At 40.7% G+C, this 14198-nt stretch overlaps 3 protein-coding genes across 3 annotated transcripts in view; 1 reads left to right on the plus strand and 2 right to left on the minus strand.

Moving 5' to 3' along the window:
- The window catches only part of LOC118686377 (ras association domain-containing protein 6-like), a 59626-nt gene that overhangs the window by 15610 nt on the left and 29818 nt on the right, over positions 1-14198 (plus strand). The window contains exon 3 of the mRNA XM_054514670.1: positions 6147-6226. The gene's annotated coding sequence lies outside the window, so the exon portion shown is untranslated. The remainder of the gene's footprint in view (positions 1-6146; positions 6227-14198) is intronic.
- Positions 594-3164, minus strand: LOC129046676 (interleukin-8-like). The gene is given in 5 exon segments (XM_054514671.1): positions 594-669; positions 1262-1292; positions 1295-1344; positions 2289-2427; positions 3101-3164. Coding segments are annotated over 5 exon segments (360 nt in total).
- LOC118686208 (interleukin-8-like) lies at positions 6143-8014 on the minus strand. The gene is made up of 4 exons (XM_036382276.1): positions 7951-8014; positions 7641-7776; positions 6770-6853; positions 6143-6173 (listed from the first exon to the last, which is right to left on the minus strand). The coding sequence occupies exons 1-4, from the start codon at positions 8012-8014 to the stop codon at positions 6143-6145; spliced, it is 315 nt and encodes a 104-aa protein (XP_036238169.1).

Here is a 14198-nt window from a genome sequence, read left to right on the forward strand (position 1 = left end):
AGTGTAAGAATCCATGGGTGATGTCCCTTCATCAATGAAAATTGATAAATTGATCTTTTCATTCTGCCCTTCATCTCCATGTATTCACCTGTTACTTATCCATTTCCAAGACATGTTTCTTTGCCTCATTATTTCCAATGTTTAGTGAGGGCTGTGAAAGCATTTCAGAAAGGCAGTTTGGCTCTGCCTGTGAGACCTGCCACATCTGTCCATACTGTCTTGTTTTCATCTTCAAACAACTGCAACAAGTGTGTGAGAGATGACTTCCTTCAAAGCTACACAGATGCTTCTTTATTATGTGTTTATTCATGTGTTTGCTAATTGTATCCATTCTCTTTCTGTTTCAGTCAGGCCATTTAGGGGTAACTAACTTCATCTTGCTTATTCTCATCCTTACAACACTTAAACACTTTCATTAACCTTGAGCTTCTTGATCTATCACAGACAGAAGTTAAGAGAGAGTGACAGCAAAGAAAATAGCATGAATCAGCAACCATCTCAGGGAAAGAAAAATAATCAACTGTAGTGATGTAGCAGAAGGGGCATTCTCATCAGAAATTATGGCATTCTCAGCAGCAATGTTTTCTCTCATTTCATATCCTTGCAGAAATCCAACGTTTATTCTTCCTTGACTTTTCTTTGACTGGTGACTCAACATTGTCCCTGGCCCTGTGATTAGATTAAGTATAAAGTAAATTCAGAAATAAAGAAACAATTACTATTAATACAAGCTAAGGGAGAGCAGTAAGTGCTCACCAATCATTAATTACTTATTTTTACTGTACCAACCAATGGACATTTGTGCAAAGAAAAAAAAACCAAAACCAAAACTGTTCATGCATGAACTGCTCCCACAGAAAGAACTTTCATCTGCCTGTGTGCAAAGTAGGGATTTGATTGTCCCTGTCTTCAGCAGTGAAAGATCTTGGAAATGCCAGCTGCCTGTCTGAATTATACCCAGAAAGAGGAAGTGAGTTTTTGAGATCTTGATTTTTGGAGGTGTCAAACACACAAAATGTGCTGTCTGTCAGCAGAGGTTTAGGGGCATCATAGCCATGGCCTTTTGCGTTGTTTAACACACCAGGAAGATATCAAAGGAAACTGTTTCACTCCTCAGGCATGTAGAAATATTGCTTTAGAGAGAACTGATAGAAAGAATTACCTATGCCTGAAGAGGGTGAACATTTGCATGCCAAGAATTTAAGTAGCCTTCTAAAATTAGCTTTTAGGTGCAGGTGTTCCAGGAAAGGGAACAGCTCACCTGGATAGCAGAGTCTTTACAGTGAGCTGGACCAGGGCGCAGCGGGCTCCATGCACACTTCCCTGCCATCTCTCAGCGTAGCTCTGCCAGGAAAGGAGCACAGGAGTTAGGGCCAGGTGTGTCCCTCACACTTCTGCTAATGGCTGCAAATTTCTCTTAGCCACTAGATGAAGGACTTGTTTGGTTTTGTCTTATGTGTTTGGGGGTTTTTATGAATGATGTCAGTACAGGTGTTTATGCTATAATCTTATGATGAACCTAATGAATTTTCTATTTGGTTTCAGTTCTCTATCTGGCCACTCTTTAGCAGATCTTTTGGGAACTTAATTATCTTTAAAAGTATTTCTTTTAACCAAGCCGGGCTTAAATTACCAATACCCAGTGAGGTGGAACAGGATGCCATGCAGTGCTGCACAGAGGGTATAATTGTATAACCATTATTTGCTTAAGAAACCATAGTGAAAGCATAAAAGCCTGACAGAGCCTTTCTGTTTACTGACTGCACTGCCCTGGTTCCTGTAAATAGCTCCAGGAGTGGTATTGAATGAAGCTTACTGTAGCTTTTGTTTCGTACCCACATGGAATATAATCCAAATTCCCCACTCCTCAAACAGGGAAATGCTCCATGTGAAATTCTGACACAAGGAATAACTTGGGGCCTTTCAAACTTTGCCACATGCAGAGTTTTAATTCATGTCAAGAGGATAAAGCTTGTGTCTTTGATTGATTCTTCAATGTCTAAGTTATTAATTGTGCTCTGTGTTGTGGGAATCTGATTCTGCCCTCCGATGTTGTTCATAAGTAAGATGACAGAAAGAGAATTAAAATACTGTCTGGAAGCTGCTTGTAACACTGGCTGGGAAATAGCTTATTCCTTTAGACATAAGGCCTCATTCCTGATACTTGATGTCTCTGAGGCTTGCTAGGGAAACATCCTGCCACTCAAAGTACTTGAGTAAAAAGGATGAGAAATGCTGGGTTGGTTCCTCCTGTAGGAAGCAAGGTGCTGTTGAGGAAAAGTGCTCACATGATCTCCACATGTTTGCAGTGAGGTCCTCTTTGGCTTAATCTCACATCCTGAATAGTCCTGGGAGGGATGAACTTGGAATGAGTGCTTACGCACTGGCATTGGGAGCCTCTTTTATCTGTGTTCTCCAGGGCCTTACCTGTGGAACAAAATTCTGTTATCTCGGGGTACATGAACAGTGTTTTTATTTGCCCCCCTGTAAAGCAAACTGCATTCTCTCCTGTAGCCTCATTCTTGTTTCTCAGACACTCTGATTTGCTGCATGCTAAGATAAAAGTAATTGCATCTGCACAACACAGCATCTGCGTTTTCAGAGCTGTTGATGTGCTGGTGCATTTGAATTTAAACTTGGATTGCTAAGGTTCTGCCATGATCATCTGATCATGGCAGATAAAAATAAGATATTCCTTATTCTTTCTTGCAAACAGGATAATTCTTGCTCTGTCATCAACCTGCCTACTAAGAATAAAATTGCAAAAAGGATAAAATTGTCATTTGTAAAAGAAGATCTTTATTGACATATTTAGGGAAAAAGGTCCTATTTTAATTCAAGCACTTATTAAAATCTAGAGACAAGCATATATATTGTGGCATAGGAATAAATTCATTTGCAGACAGAAGCATATTTTACTCCTGGAAACATGCACAGCATCCTAACAGGTACAAATGATCCTTTTTACTTCTGAATGACAGTTTACTGAGGATGCACTTCTCTTGCAAAAAGTCATCATGGACATAGCGTAAGCCCACTTGCATTTGCATGTGTATACTGATTAATTGCTTACATGATTTTTAATAAATAATTTTCTTACCTTCTGACCCTGCCATTGAGACCAAGTAGAGAAACAAAGTGACAGCAACAGATTTGCCATCCATTGCTGTGCAGATTTTCTTCTTGACAGAGGTCCTGCTCTGGTGCTGTTTCCCATCAGGTTTTATACCTGAAAGGTGCACTCCCAGCAGCCTGAGTGCTGAGAGGTGGGATCTGCACATGCAGGTTTCCTAACACAGGAGAGCATTGCATAAGAAACCCAAACCTCTGTACAGTCCATTCAGTGGCACTTCAAACTTTCCTGCCTTTTGCTGCTGTATATTTTCAATTATTCTTTAAATTGTTCTTGTTATCCGTCACTTTCTGTTTGCACTTCTTCATGGAGTACTGGTATTAGCCAACAATGCTAAGCTTGCACTTGGAAATCAATACAACATTACCAGACATCTCTCCGAGCCAAAATAAAGAGACTTTTTCCCTCCTCTGTGCATATAGAACTTCTGTTCAGCTCTTTGCATCATGCTGAAGTGCCTTGTGCACAAACATTTACCCAGCATAATTACAAGAACTTTTCATCTCAATCTTGCACACTATATTTTGATACAAATTGGTTGAAGTTATTTGGTCAGTGTGTTATGAAGACAAAACTCAACTAGTTTCTCCTGCTCTCTGAAAGGATGTTGTCTTTTTCAGTTTGGCTAATGGGATTTAGATGCTTTATTCTGTACTGAGAAGTCTCTCTAGTCATTAAGCAGGAAATGATGAGCTTAAAATGACTGAGGCATCATCACCAAAGTCACTTAAGCTCTTCTGAAACTCTAATCTGTTCATAATATGAAAGGAGAAAGTATCTGGCAGTAAGGGCTGTAAGGATACTTGGTTAAAATAAACACTTAGGAAGTTGCTTGTTTTTCTTTCTAACCTCATGCATTTAGAATAATCACAGGTGTTTAAGACAGCAGATAAACACATGTCATAAGTGACTTCTACAGACAAGGAAGAGCAGCCCAGTCTGGTGAAGGTAGATACCAAGTCAGAAGAGCCACAGTGCTTCACTTAGCAGTCTCCAAGAGCAGAAAAACACATTTTTGGAAGCATGAGAGTGGTTGTTGTGCTTCTAAGGAAGGTATTCTGTGACTGCACACAGAACAGAGATGTGATATGCTAGAATTTTTACCCTTGAGGTACCAATGAGCCTACGGAGGAAGGTTCAGATGCTCTGCCCAGGGTCCTACAAGTGCAGCCATTGCTGACATTTTGGACAGAAGAACTGATGAGAAAAGCCCTTTCTCAGCTGTGGTTCAGCTCCCAGTAACCTGACTGGGATTTTGCTGGTGGCAGAGGTTATGCCTATCTGTATTACACTAAAAGTGATGTCAGTCCTTTAGGATACACCCAGATTTTTACGGCTGTGCAGATCAAGAGGTCTTTCCCAACCTCTCCCCATTCTTGTCTGATACTTGCAACATCCTTATCTCCAAATTACATCTCTGAAAGGAGATATCTTATAAAAATCCCTCAGGATTATTTACAGGAAGACTTAGACTTGTAAGACAAGTCTGAACAAAACCTGTCTCCTTGAGAAACCTTGACTCCTTCGCATTCTGAGGACTAGCAGCCTGTACAATGCTGTGCAGTGGGACAGGGGCAAATATGGGGACAGGGAGGAAAATGTGGTCAGAATAGTTGTCCTCTTGCACAAGAACTCGCTCAAACACTGCCAAAAACTCCTTTTATGTCTTGCACCATGAGCAAACATGAGATGATTGTGCAGAATATGGAGTGGCTCCTTGTTGGAAAAGACCAAACCTAAACAAATATCAAAATATTTGCTCAGCTTTCCCATTTCACAAGTGTTTGCTGCTTGAATTTCAACATTCATCTGTAAATTGCTCTGTTACAGGTAGATATAAGGCCATATAATTGGAGCTCTGTTTCTTAGGATTTCCCCTGATGTAGTCCTCCCTCCTAACAGGAGTTAGGGAGGATGCTCAGTGACTTCCTTAATGTTTATCAGATTTCCCTGTTTCTTTAAGCTAATGAAACCCCTTGTTCACTGCCATGTTCTCAGGTGCTGTGCTGTCAGAGCACCACACTGCTATGGCCTTGTGATTTCTGTGACTAACCAGTATGTGGTCATTACTATCTGGGAATTTTATTGTCCAGACTTCTGAAAACACTGACAAGAAAGAGGAAGACAGTAGATAACTTTCATAATTCCTCTCATTATCTACATTTTACAGAGGCAGCAATATGCTGCTTCAATTTGCTGGCTCCCACAAATCAGATCCTCCCCTTGCCCTTCTTGGAACCCCTTATGTGATACAAACTGAGAGAAAAGGCTTCCTCTTTTTTTCAGTTCTCTGTTCCAACGAGGAAATTAATAACAAACAATATCAAAGGGAAAACATTTCAACAAGTATTTATTAGGTAGGTAAACATAAAAATCTTCAATAAATAAATAAATATTATTCTATAAATAAATAAATAATTTTTTTTTCTAGCCAAAAGATGGCATTAAAATATATGTTTATACCTTCACAACACTCACTCACAATAAATAATATCTTGAAAATTATGACACAAAACCCGGTGTACAAGAATTTTGACGTGTTAATTGTGGAACTCCCCTCTTCAGCCAGTACCCCACTGTGAGTGCCAGTGACCCAGGTGCAGTTGAAGTTACTTGTCCATGCTTTGCTGGGGAGAAATTGTTGCTGGTCATTTCCTAAACTGTTAGCACAAAGGGAATGAATCATTTAGTGGAAGTTCCACTGGACATGCACTGCACTGTTCCAGCTGTGTTTAGCAAAAATTATTCCAGAATCATCTCCATATTCCTTCACAAGCCATTTCTCCTGCCTTCTTGTTGAGGTGGCAGTGGTTTCTTTCCTGCACAATGAGACCAGTTTAAAAGACTAAAAGTATTGTTCTCAACTAACTACAAACCAGAGAATCCATATTCTAAATGATGTGACATTGTGAATGTAGGAGGCAGGAGGAGGTGAACTGTCAGAAGCTGGGTGAATGTCTTCCCTATTTTTGCCTTGCTGGAGAAGTCAGGACATTTTTCTTCTTTATTTTAGGACTCTGTCTCAGGTTTGGTGTTGGCCCTAGAAAGAAAGAAGATGGAAAAGGAAGCTATTAAAAATCAACCATACAACAGGTAAGATTTGCTGGTGTCAGCTGAAATCCACCGCTCTCTGCTTCTGTACCCGAGACCCTGAAAAGCTGTGACAGAACCCAATGGACACTGGTACGTCATAACATTCCCAAAATGATTCAACAGCAGTGCATTTCCATCATTTGATGCTTCACTTGACAACTGGAGCCTGTTTTTCCCCCCACTTATCTATGTGCCAGTAGTTTGAAAAACTGATTGCTGCTTTCTGCCACTGCAAGCAGGAGAAAACCTGTCAGTTAATGCTCAGATTCTCTGAGCACTTGCGCTGGAGGTTTCCAAAATGCTTCTGCCTTAAGGGAGAGGAAGGTAACCTTCCCAGAGATGTGTGGCACAGTAAGGCTTCAATAGCTAATGCTGTAATTAAGGCTCAAAGCAATCACAGTGTTTGTCACAATTAGTGAACACAAAGGTAATAACTGCCTGAGGAGACAGAATTTTTGAGCTCTTCACACCCGTCTGTGTTTGGTAGTTCGATTAAAATACTGGTTTTCAATAAGCTGTGCTTATTGAGGAGAAGTTACTCACTTGTCCAGAATTGCCTTGATGATCAGCTTCACCCAGGGAGCACTGGGCTCCAGGCACACTTCTCTGCCATTTTTCAGGGTAGCTCTGCAACAGGGAAGAAAGGAAGGGAAAAGGGCTGTTCAGTGAAATCCAAGGCAATGTCTCCTTTCTCTCATAATAACATCATTCTACCCATACACTGACATGTTCCACTTTAAGCTGCATAAACTGAGGCTATAGCCTAACATAAAGGGATCATTTTCACTGGTTTAGTATCTTCTCATATCTATTTGATGCATTAAGCCATCTGCAGGACTCTCCCTCTCTTCAAAACTGCTTTTTTTCCCGAACTGGCTTGGTATCAGTCTTTCACTGAAGAGTTAAATCTTTCCATCTTGATTCAGAAATTGTACTGCCCAGTCCAGAGGAACTACCAGTCCATAGGAACTTGGTTACTTACAGAAAAAGTTCTGGAATGTAACTGGAACAATTTGTATGCTACTGGTAGTTTTTATCGTTGACTTGAGCAGAAGTGTGATCATTTTTTTGACCTAGCCCTTAAAAAGAATGGTTTTTATCTCTTGCTCAGCATGGCTCCATGCATTTTCACAAGCCAGTGGAATTCAGAGTTTTAGAAAGTTATTTGCTGCCTGATGACTGAGAATTTAGGTCAAAATATTGCATGTGTTCAACAAGTAGAGATTGGCAAAACAACACTCAGTTCCCAACACGTAGCACATCATCTGTAGGAGCAGGGAATGTTGCTGTCCTGTTTTCTGAGCAGCTGCTTCTACAGGCTGCTCACACTGCTCACAGAACACTTGCACACTATCAAGAGCAAAATCTGCTTCCTTCTTGTTAAGTAATCAGGAAGGTTTTGCAAAACACTCACATGACTTCAACATTTTTGCAGTGAGGTCCGCTGGGGGTGAGGTTCACGTTTTGGATGAACTTGGGATGGATGAACTTGGAATGGGTGCTTATGCACTGGCACCGGAGTTCAATGGCCGAGCGTGGCACCGCCTCACCTGGAAAACAAAAGCAGTGGAGTGGTTCAGTATTTTCACAGGAAGCACAAGATGGGGGTTTTTGCTGACAGCACTGGGAGAGCCCTTTGCTGCACTGGTAGGACAGCACAGTGTCTCCCCACCAGCATTTGCTCTGGCCATTAGTCAGCAGAGCTCGAGGAAAAGTTTCTTTACCTTGTGTTCCAAGTGCTGAGATCAGGAGCAGGATCAGCACAGCAGCCACAGTCTTGCCAATCATGATGTAAGACAGTGTCTTCCTGGTTTGGCCTGGGCCTGGTTGTGTGGTGGAGTGAGCTCTGGGAGATCCCAGCTGACAAGTGCCTGTGCTCCGGGGCAGGCTGTGTTTATATCCTGCCTGGCCAGCCGGGGCACTCCAGCATCACAGGGGGGTCATACCCGGGAAACTCCGAACCTGCGAGATGCTGCTGAGCTCTGAGTCACAGGTGAGTGGGTAAGCCCCTTTCCCTTGGTGACCACAAAGCTGCTTCTCACTCATAGAAAGCACTTTATGAAGTAAAGACATGTAGAATCGCCCTGCAGTGACCTGTGTGGAGTCTGTAGAGAGTTTGTAATTTCTTGGAATAATTTTTATGCGTACTTGTGTCCTCCTTGTGACTTTCTACCACAGCTCAAAGGCATTTGCTCTGTGATTTTCTATCTCTGTGTCTTTGGACTTCAATTTTATTTTTTCAATTTATTTTTTTCTGTTGTAAGACATGACAGAAGCAGGAGCCAATAATTCTAGAAATTATAGATACTAGCTCTCCATGTCCTTATATTCATGTACATTTTAAAAACTGTTTTATATGCTGAGATAACTTTACCAGAAATATTTACAGTATTCTTTTGATTAATTCAAATCTAGTTTCAATTAAATAACCAATAGTACCACTGAGACTCTGTAGAACTATTGAGAACACACACAGAATATGTAAATATGATACGATGAATTCCTTTGTCTAACCTAAGGTGGATTTTGTTTTTTGAGGATGACTGCTTCTTCTGAAGCAGAAACTTCTTAGTTATTTGCTGCTTTGAATTTGGGCAAAGGAAAATTCTAAAAGCTGCTGTAGGATTCTGCTTCTGAAATAAAGTGAGAAGATTTCTTCTGATTATGATGGAAATAAAGAAAACTGAAGATGGGATCATGAAGAAGGATTATTCTGACAATGTCAGAGGTGTTCAACCATTTCTTTCAACAGTACAGACAAATACTATAATACAACTAGGCCTTATTTGGGTTAAACATTAAGAACTCTCATTACTGTTCCTCTGCCAGGTAATGGAGAAGTCAAAGGAACAAAACATAGGGCCAAATATGAATGAATGCAGGTTATTTTTCTCTGACTGATCATGGAGGTCTCAGAGATTTACATATGCCAGACTGAATTCCAGTTCCTATCACCATATCTATCATTGTCTGTAGTTTATAAATTGCCTTAGAGCGCATGATCTGAGCAGTAGCTATTCCAGAAGTTATGGAATTAAGCACCTGGTTTCCCTGTCACTTTACAGCATGCAGTAAATACAGCTGGATTAGCTAAGAGATAAAGAGAAAAACCCCTCATCACAGCCCTTGCTTGTCTGACCTGAGATCTGCCTGGGGATTGTCCTCTTCTACCATGGCAATCAGCAGGTGTCTAGGAATGTGTAAGAAAAGACTAAGTGTCTTTGAGACTTATCCCTAGCAGTCTGATTCTGGTTTCATTTGCTGCCTCCTGATTCTTTTACAGGATTACAAGAAGTAGATATTGATCCTTATCCTTGATTTCCACTAGCTTCTGTAGGCTTTATCATGTCTCCAGGTTAACCTCTCTTTAAACCTTAAAAAAAAAACCCTTTTTAACCTTAAAAAGAGGTTAACCTCTTTTTATCAAGTGTTGTCCTGTCCAACAGACTGGATCATTTGTTCCTATCTCTGGACTTTTTATTTTCCTCTCACACTCCATTTCCATGCAGAGCAAGCTGTTTACAGAAATGCAAACTATTGCATGAATGAAAAAGTCTTCTAGCCTGCATACAAGGAGAAAACGGAAGGATGAATTGCAGGGCCTAAGGAGTGTGGATTTTTTTTTCCCAAATATTTCCAACAAACTGTTATTCCTCTTTAATTTCACAAATTATTTTCTGTATCCCAAGTAAGAAGATATTCTTTCTGGACTCTATATGCAATGAAGCTTTTATCCTTCGTCCTCTTTGTGAAAAACCTTCTGCCTGTTTGGTTTTAAGGAAATGCCATTTCTGCTTTCTTGGTGCAGACAGAGCAGATGTTTGTGGGTCTGTGCATTTTACTCAAATATAAAGAAAGGGCTTAGGTGTTTTACGTCTATCAGAGACAACATCATGATTACAGCATAACAAATCTTGATACGGAGCAGTGGACAACTGAGCACTGGAGGCTGTTCTTTTTACTTGTAAGCTATGATGTAGGGAGCAGAGTGCTCAGGAGTGGCCTGCAAAAACTTACAGTCCACAAAGATAAAATATCTCCTGTGATTACAGAGAGAAGTCAGAAGAGGTGAACTCTGAATGAAAAGGTCACATGTTTTATTGTAAACTGTGTGATTTGGGCCAAAGAAAGCGGCTGCTGTTCCAATTGATTTAAAAGGATCTTGTTTTGGAGACGTGAGGTGGGTGAATTAAGAGCTGCTGGAATCTAGTTCACGCACACTCTGACTGAAGAGAGCCATTACTAAGCCTTAAATATGGGTGTCATAAATGATATCTGATGTCCTCCAGCTGTATAAACACCTTTTTGTCATAAATGTCATGAATACAGTTATTGAGAAGCTTCCACTTTCTTGGCAGGAGAGTGCCTTAACAGCTACCAAGTGATAAGATTTCTGAGTACTGATGCTTATCAGCAGTATATGACACACAGGCTCTCCTGTGTCAACTTCTGACACTGGTATGTGGTCCAACAGTCCCTGTCCAAATCACATGGCAAACTGGTACATATAGGGTTAGTTCAGATCAACCTGGAGGTGCTACAGTAGGCATAGGATTCAGTAATTCCACTTATCAAGGCTTCCACATCAGTTATACTATAGAAAACAAAGGGCAGGAGAGAGGCTGAGGTACCCAAGTGAAAATACTGCAGCTCTCAGACAATTTTCTGTGTGCCTCTGCCCTTCTACGACTCAAATGCCCAGGAAATTTACATTTCCTTATGCCCACATAAACAGTGAGGAATTTCTTTCCCCTGGGGGGGATCCTTGCAGTGCCCTGTCCTTGTTTCCCTTAATGACTGTTCACTACTATCTTTAGTAATTCTGCCTCATGCCTGGAATTTTACATCCAAACATGTAAAAGATGATTTTAAAATTGCTGAGCAGCTGAGTCAGTCCCTGTGACCTGATGGGGTTTTTTGAAAGAGTGTTAGGTTCCACAGGAAAGGGTAGTCCTCTTTTGCTTTACATTTCCTTTAGGCAAACTCTTCCTCTTAATTTCTTATGCTTCTGGGACCCTGTAAGCAAAATCTCTTCATATTTTTGATCTGCAATAGGAAAATACTTCAACATCTTTGTGGGTTTTTCCCTGGCATTTGGGATCTTTAGTTTCATCTGTGTTTTAGCAGTGAGATAGTCTCTACTGTGAACCTTTCCTTGATAGACTTGAGAGGGCCAAACAAAGAATTAATTATAGTTACAAATGCCATAACTCTATGTCTTTCCCCACTACTATTCCTTAATTAGATATCAGCAAACTCCACAAGATTTTAAGTTTGCCATCTTTCTCACTGAATGACTTTTACATGAAAAATATAGAATAAAGGGCTAATTAGAAATGTAACCATGATATTCACTTTTATTATCTGTCTTCTATGAGCTTCTGCAATGTCTGATCAGTCCTGTGCAAAAATATTAATTCTCTTTTGTTTAGTTAATGTGCAATTCTGCAAGCCCAACTTGTTTTGCTGAGCCCTCCATCTCAGAAGAAGCTCACTGAAATTTGCGTGGCTGCCTCCCCACTTCCTGAAACTGCTTGTGTTTGATATTTACCTTCATTTTTAAAAAATGGAAATAGCAATTGTTTACTTCTAGAAGTGCTGGGTATGGAGTGAAGGGTCTTTGCCAAATCAGTCCTGCACTGGGCAGGTGTTACAAAGGTCACTATGCAAGTGGTTTAAGGAAGGAGTATTAATTAGTCATAAAATTGCACAGTCTTCTGAGAACAAGGATGAGAGGCAGAGCTCTGCTGGACCACAGCATTATTTCCTCAGAGCACAGGAGATGATGATCCCTATTCCTGTATTTTCCGTGCAGCCCATGATTCTTGCTGCAGAGAAGCACAGTTGCAACATCTCAGCTGGTGAACGGTTTTTTCCACCTGCCCTGCTGATGAGATCTCTGGTTCAGAGGCAGGTGAGGCACCTTGGAGCTCTGTCTCAAGAGCACACGGAACGTGGATGTCCCTGCTGCAAAAGCAGCTGCTCCAGGAATACACAATCATATCACACACCTAAAGTCATTGCGAGCACTTCTCTCTCTCTCTCTCCTGAATTTTCTGTCAGCCAGCTTGATTTCCCAGTGTTCATCCTGCTGGCTCTTCTAGGTCCTGGTGCTGTGCATTTAATACTCCACGCTTGCAGCTGCACATCTGAAATTCACTAATGGAGATGCTGAGCCTTGCTTCAGCACTCCCTGAGCTTCCAGCAGAATATTTGTGGTTGACTCAGAACTTGATTCACATTTTTAGCACTTTGAAGGACTCCAGAATTGCAGTTCTTCCTTTCTGTGCCCTTTGGCAGATTCACAATACAACAAAAGCCATTTACTGATCAAGTTTGATGGAAAATATCTGTCTTTGTGTATTCCTGGGTTTTCCCCATGTATGTAGTAACTGCACAGGAAATGAAATCATCTCCAGAAGGGGAAGTAGTATTGGGGGAAAAAAAAAAGAAAAAGAAGAAATGGACAGGATGCTGCCTGAAACACTGTCAGGGTATTCAGGCTACTCAGCAACTTTTTCAAAGAACAGAAGAGACCATTTTAATTGCATTAATTGCATTTTTAAGGAAAAAACTAATTGCAGTAGGATTACTCAGGGACTTTCCAGTATTGCAGTATTGCAATACATGGTATTACCATGTATTGTCTTTCCTATTAGATAGATACCTTTTTTCATTAATCATCATATGTAACTGAAAACCTATTACAATGCATGAACAAAAGAGTTACTCAGAAAAATATTTTATTTAGTGTGACAAAGCCAAGACTTCCAGGACTGAGCAGGAAGAGTAGTTGAGAATAGGGAAAGGACTGGAGAAGATCTTTGGGAGTAGCACTTGCTTATGCTCCCTTCCTTACCCCCCAGCCTCCTCTTTGGCAGCCTCTATCCCCTCAGCTGTCCCAAATCTAGAAGCCTGTGTTCTAGGGTTTACCTGCTTGGGAGAGAAGGATAAAATAATGACAGCTTTTCCAAAGATATAATCTTTTCAAGAATTTAAGCGAAGAAGAATTAGCAACCCTATGGCACATTCCATGGGCATTGCAGTTCTAATCACCCCCCTACTGGTGTAAATCAGGAATAAATTAAAATCAATGGAGTCACACCTCAGCACTGAATGTAGATCCAAAGAGAACAAGGTCCTGAACTCAGAGGCACTGAGATGATGCAATGCACAACAGCTATGAGGAGACAAAGAGGGTGCATTGGCCTCAAATTCCAGCATGTACTTTCCCTGCTTGGGAACACTGTGCTGGAAGGTAACGATTTATAGGGAAATCAAACTGATTTTTCTTGTCACTGGATTTTCCTCTTCTTTCCTTCATTTCATGTTGTTTCATTCCCATGTGAAATGGAAAGGGAATAATTTACATTACGTTGATTTGTTGGGAATTCCTGCCATAGAGAACTTCCTTTAACTCCAGTGAATTTTGTAACACTGATCATGAGTTAGCAGCTGGTCAAACAAATGCTTCAGGTATGACCTGTTTGCCCTCTCCCATTCCTCAGAGATATGTAACAGCAAACCAGAATACTTGTGTGACAGGGAGAGTTTGGGAACTTGCACCTTGGATTTTTCCAAGCACTCTAAATTTTTAGCTCTCTAAATTTTTAAAGGCCCAGTGGTACAAAGACAGAATTCATATTGTTTTAAGCCTCTGTAGCTTGCCTAAAGAATTACAGCACTTTTGGAAAGCAACACTATACGGGTATAAAGCATCTTGGATTTTGTGAACTTAACATTTAAAATACCATTGTTCAGGAGTGTAAATCTCTGCCTAACTCTCTTGGTATTTATACACTGAATCATATCTCCTCTGCACACTAACTTCCTAGTGCACTTGCAATTCACCCTGGTGCTTTGGGAGAAAAGGATGAAGCTAATCTTTAACTCTTCAGATGAAAGTGACTGGACATTTTGAAGTAGTGATTTGTAATCACTTCCCACCCAGATCAATCTTCTTCCTCAGAGG

The sequence above is a fragment of the Molothrus ater genome, chromosome 4 (assembly GCF_012460135.2).
Source record: "Molothrus ater isolate BHLD 08-10-18 breed brown headed cowbird chromosome 4, BPBGC_Mater_1.1, whole genome shotgun sequence".
Taxonomy (NCBI): Eukaryota; Metazoa; Chordata; class Aves; order Passeriformes; family Icteridae; genus Molothrus; species Molothrus ater.

What these genes read in the sequence shown, in the direction of transcription:
- LOC118686208 (XM_036382276.1), bottom strand. Translation starts at nt 8,014, where the DNA reads ATGATTGGCAAGACTGTGGCTGCTGTGCTGATCCTGCTCCTGATCTCA. An exon ending in TGCAAAAATGTTGAAGTCAT is followed by an intron (nt 6,854 to 7,640) that starts GTGAGTGTTTTG and finishes TCCCTGTTGCAG; the next exon opens with AGCTACCCTGAAAAATGGCA. An exon ending in ATCAAGGCAATTCTGGACAA is followed by an intron (nt 6,174 to 6,769) that starts GTGAGTAACTTC and finishes CTTTCTTTCTAG; the next exon opens with GGCCAACACCAAACCTGAGA.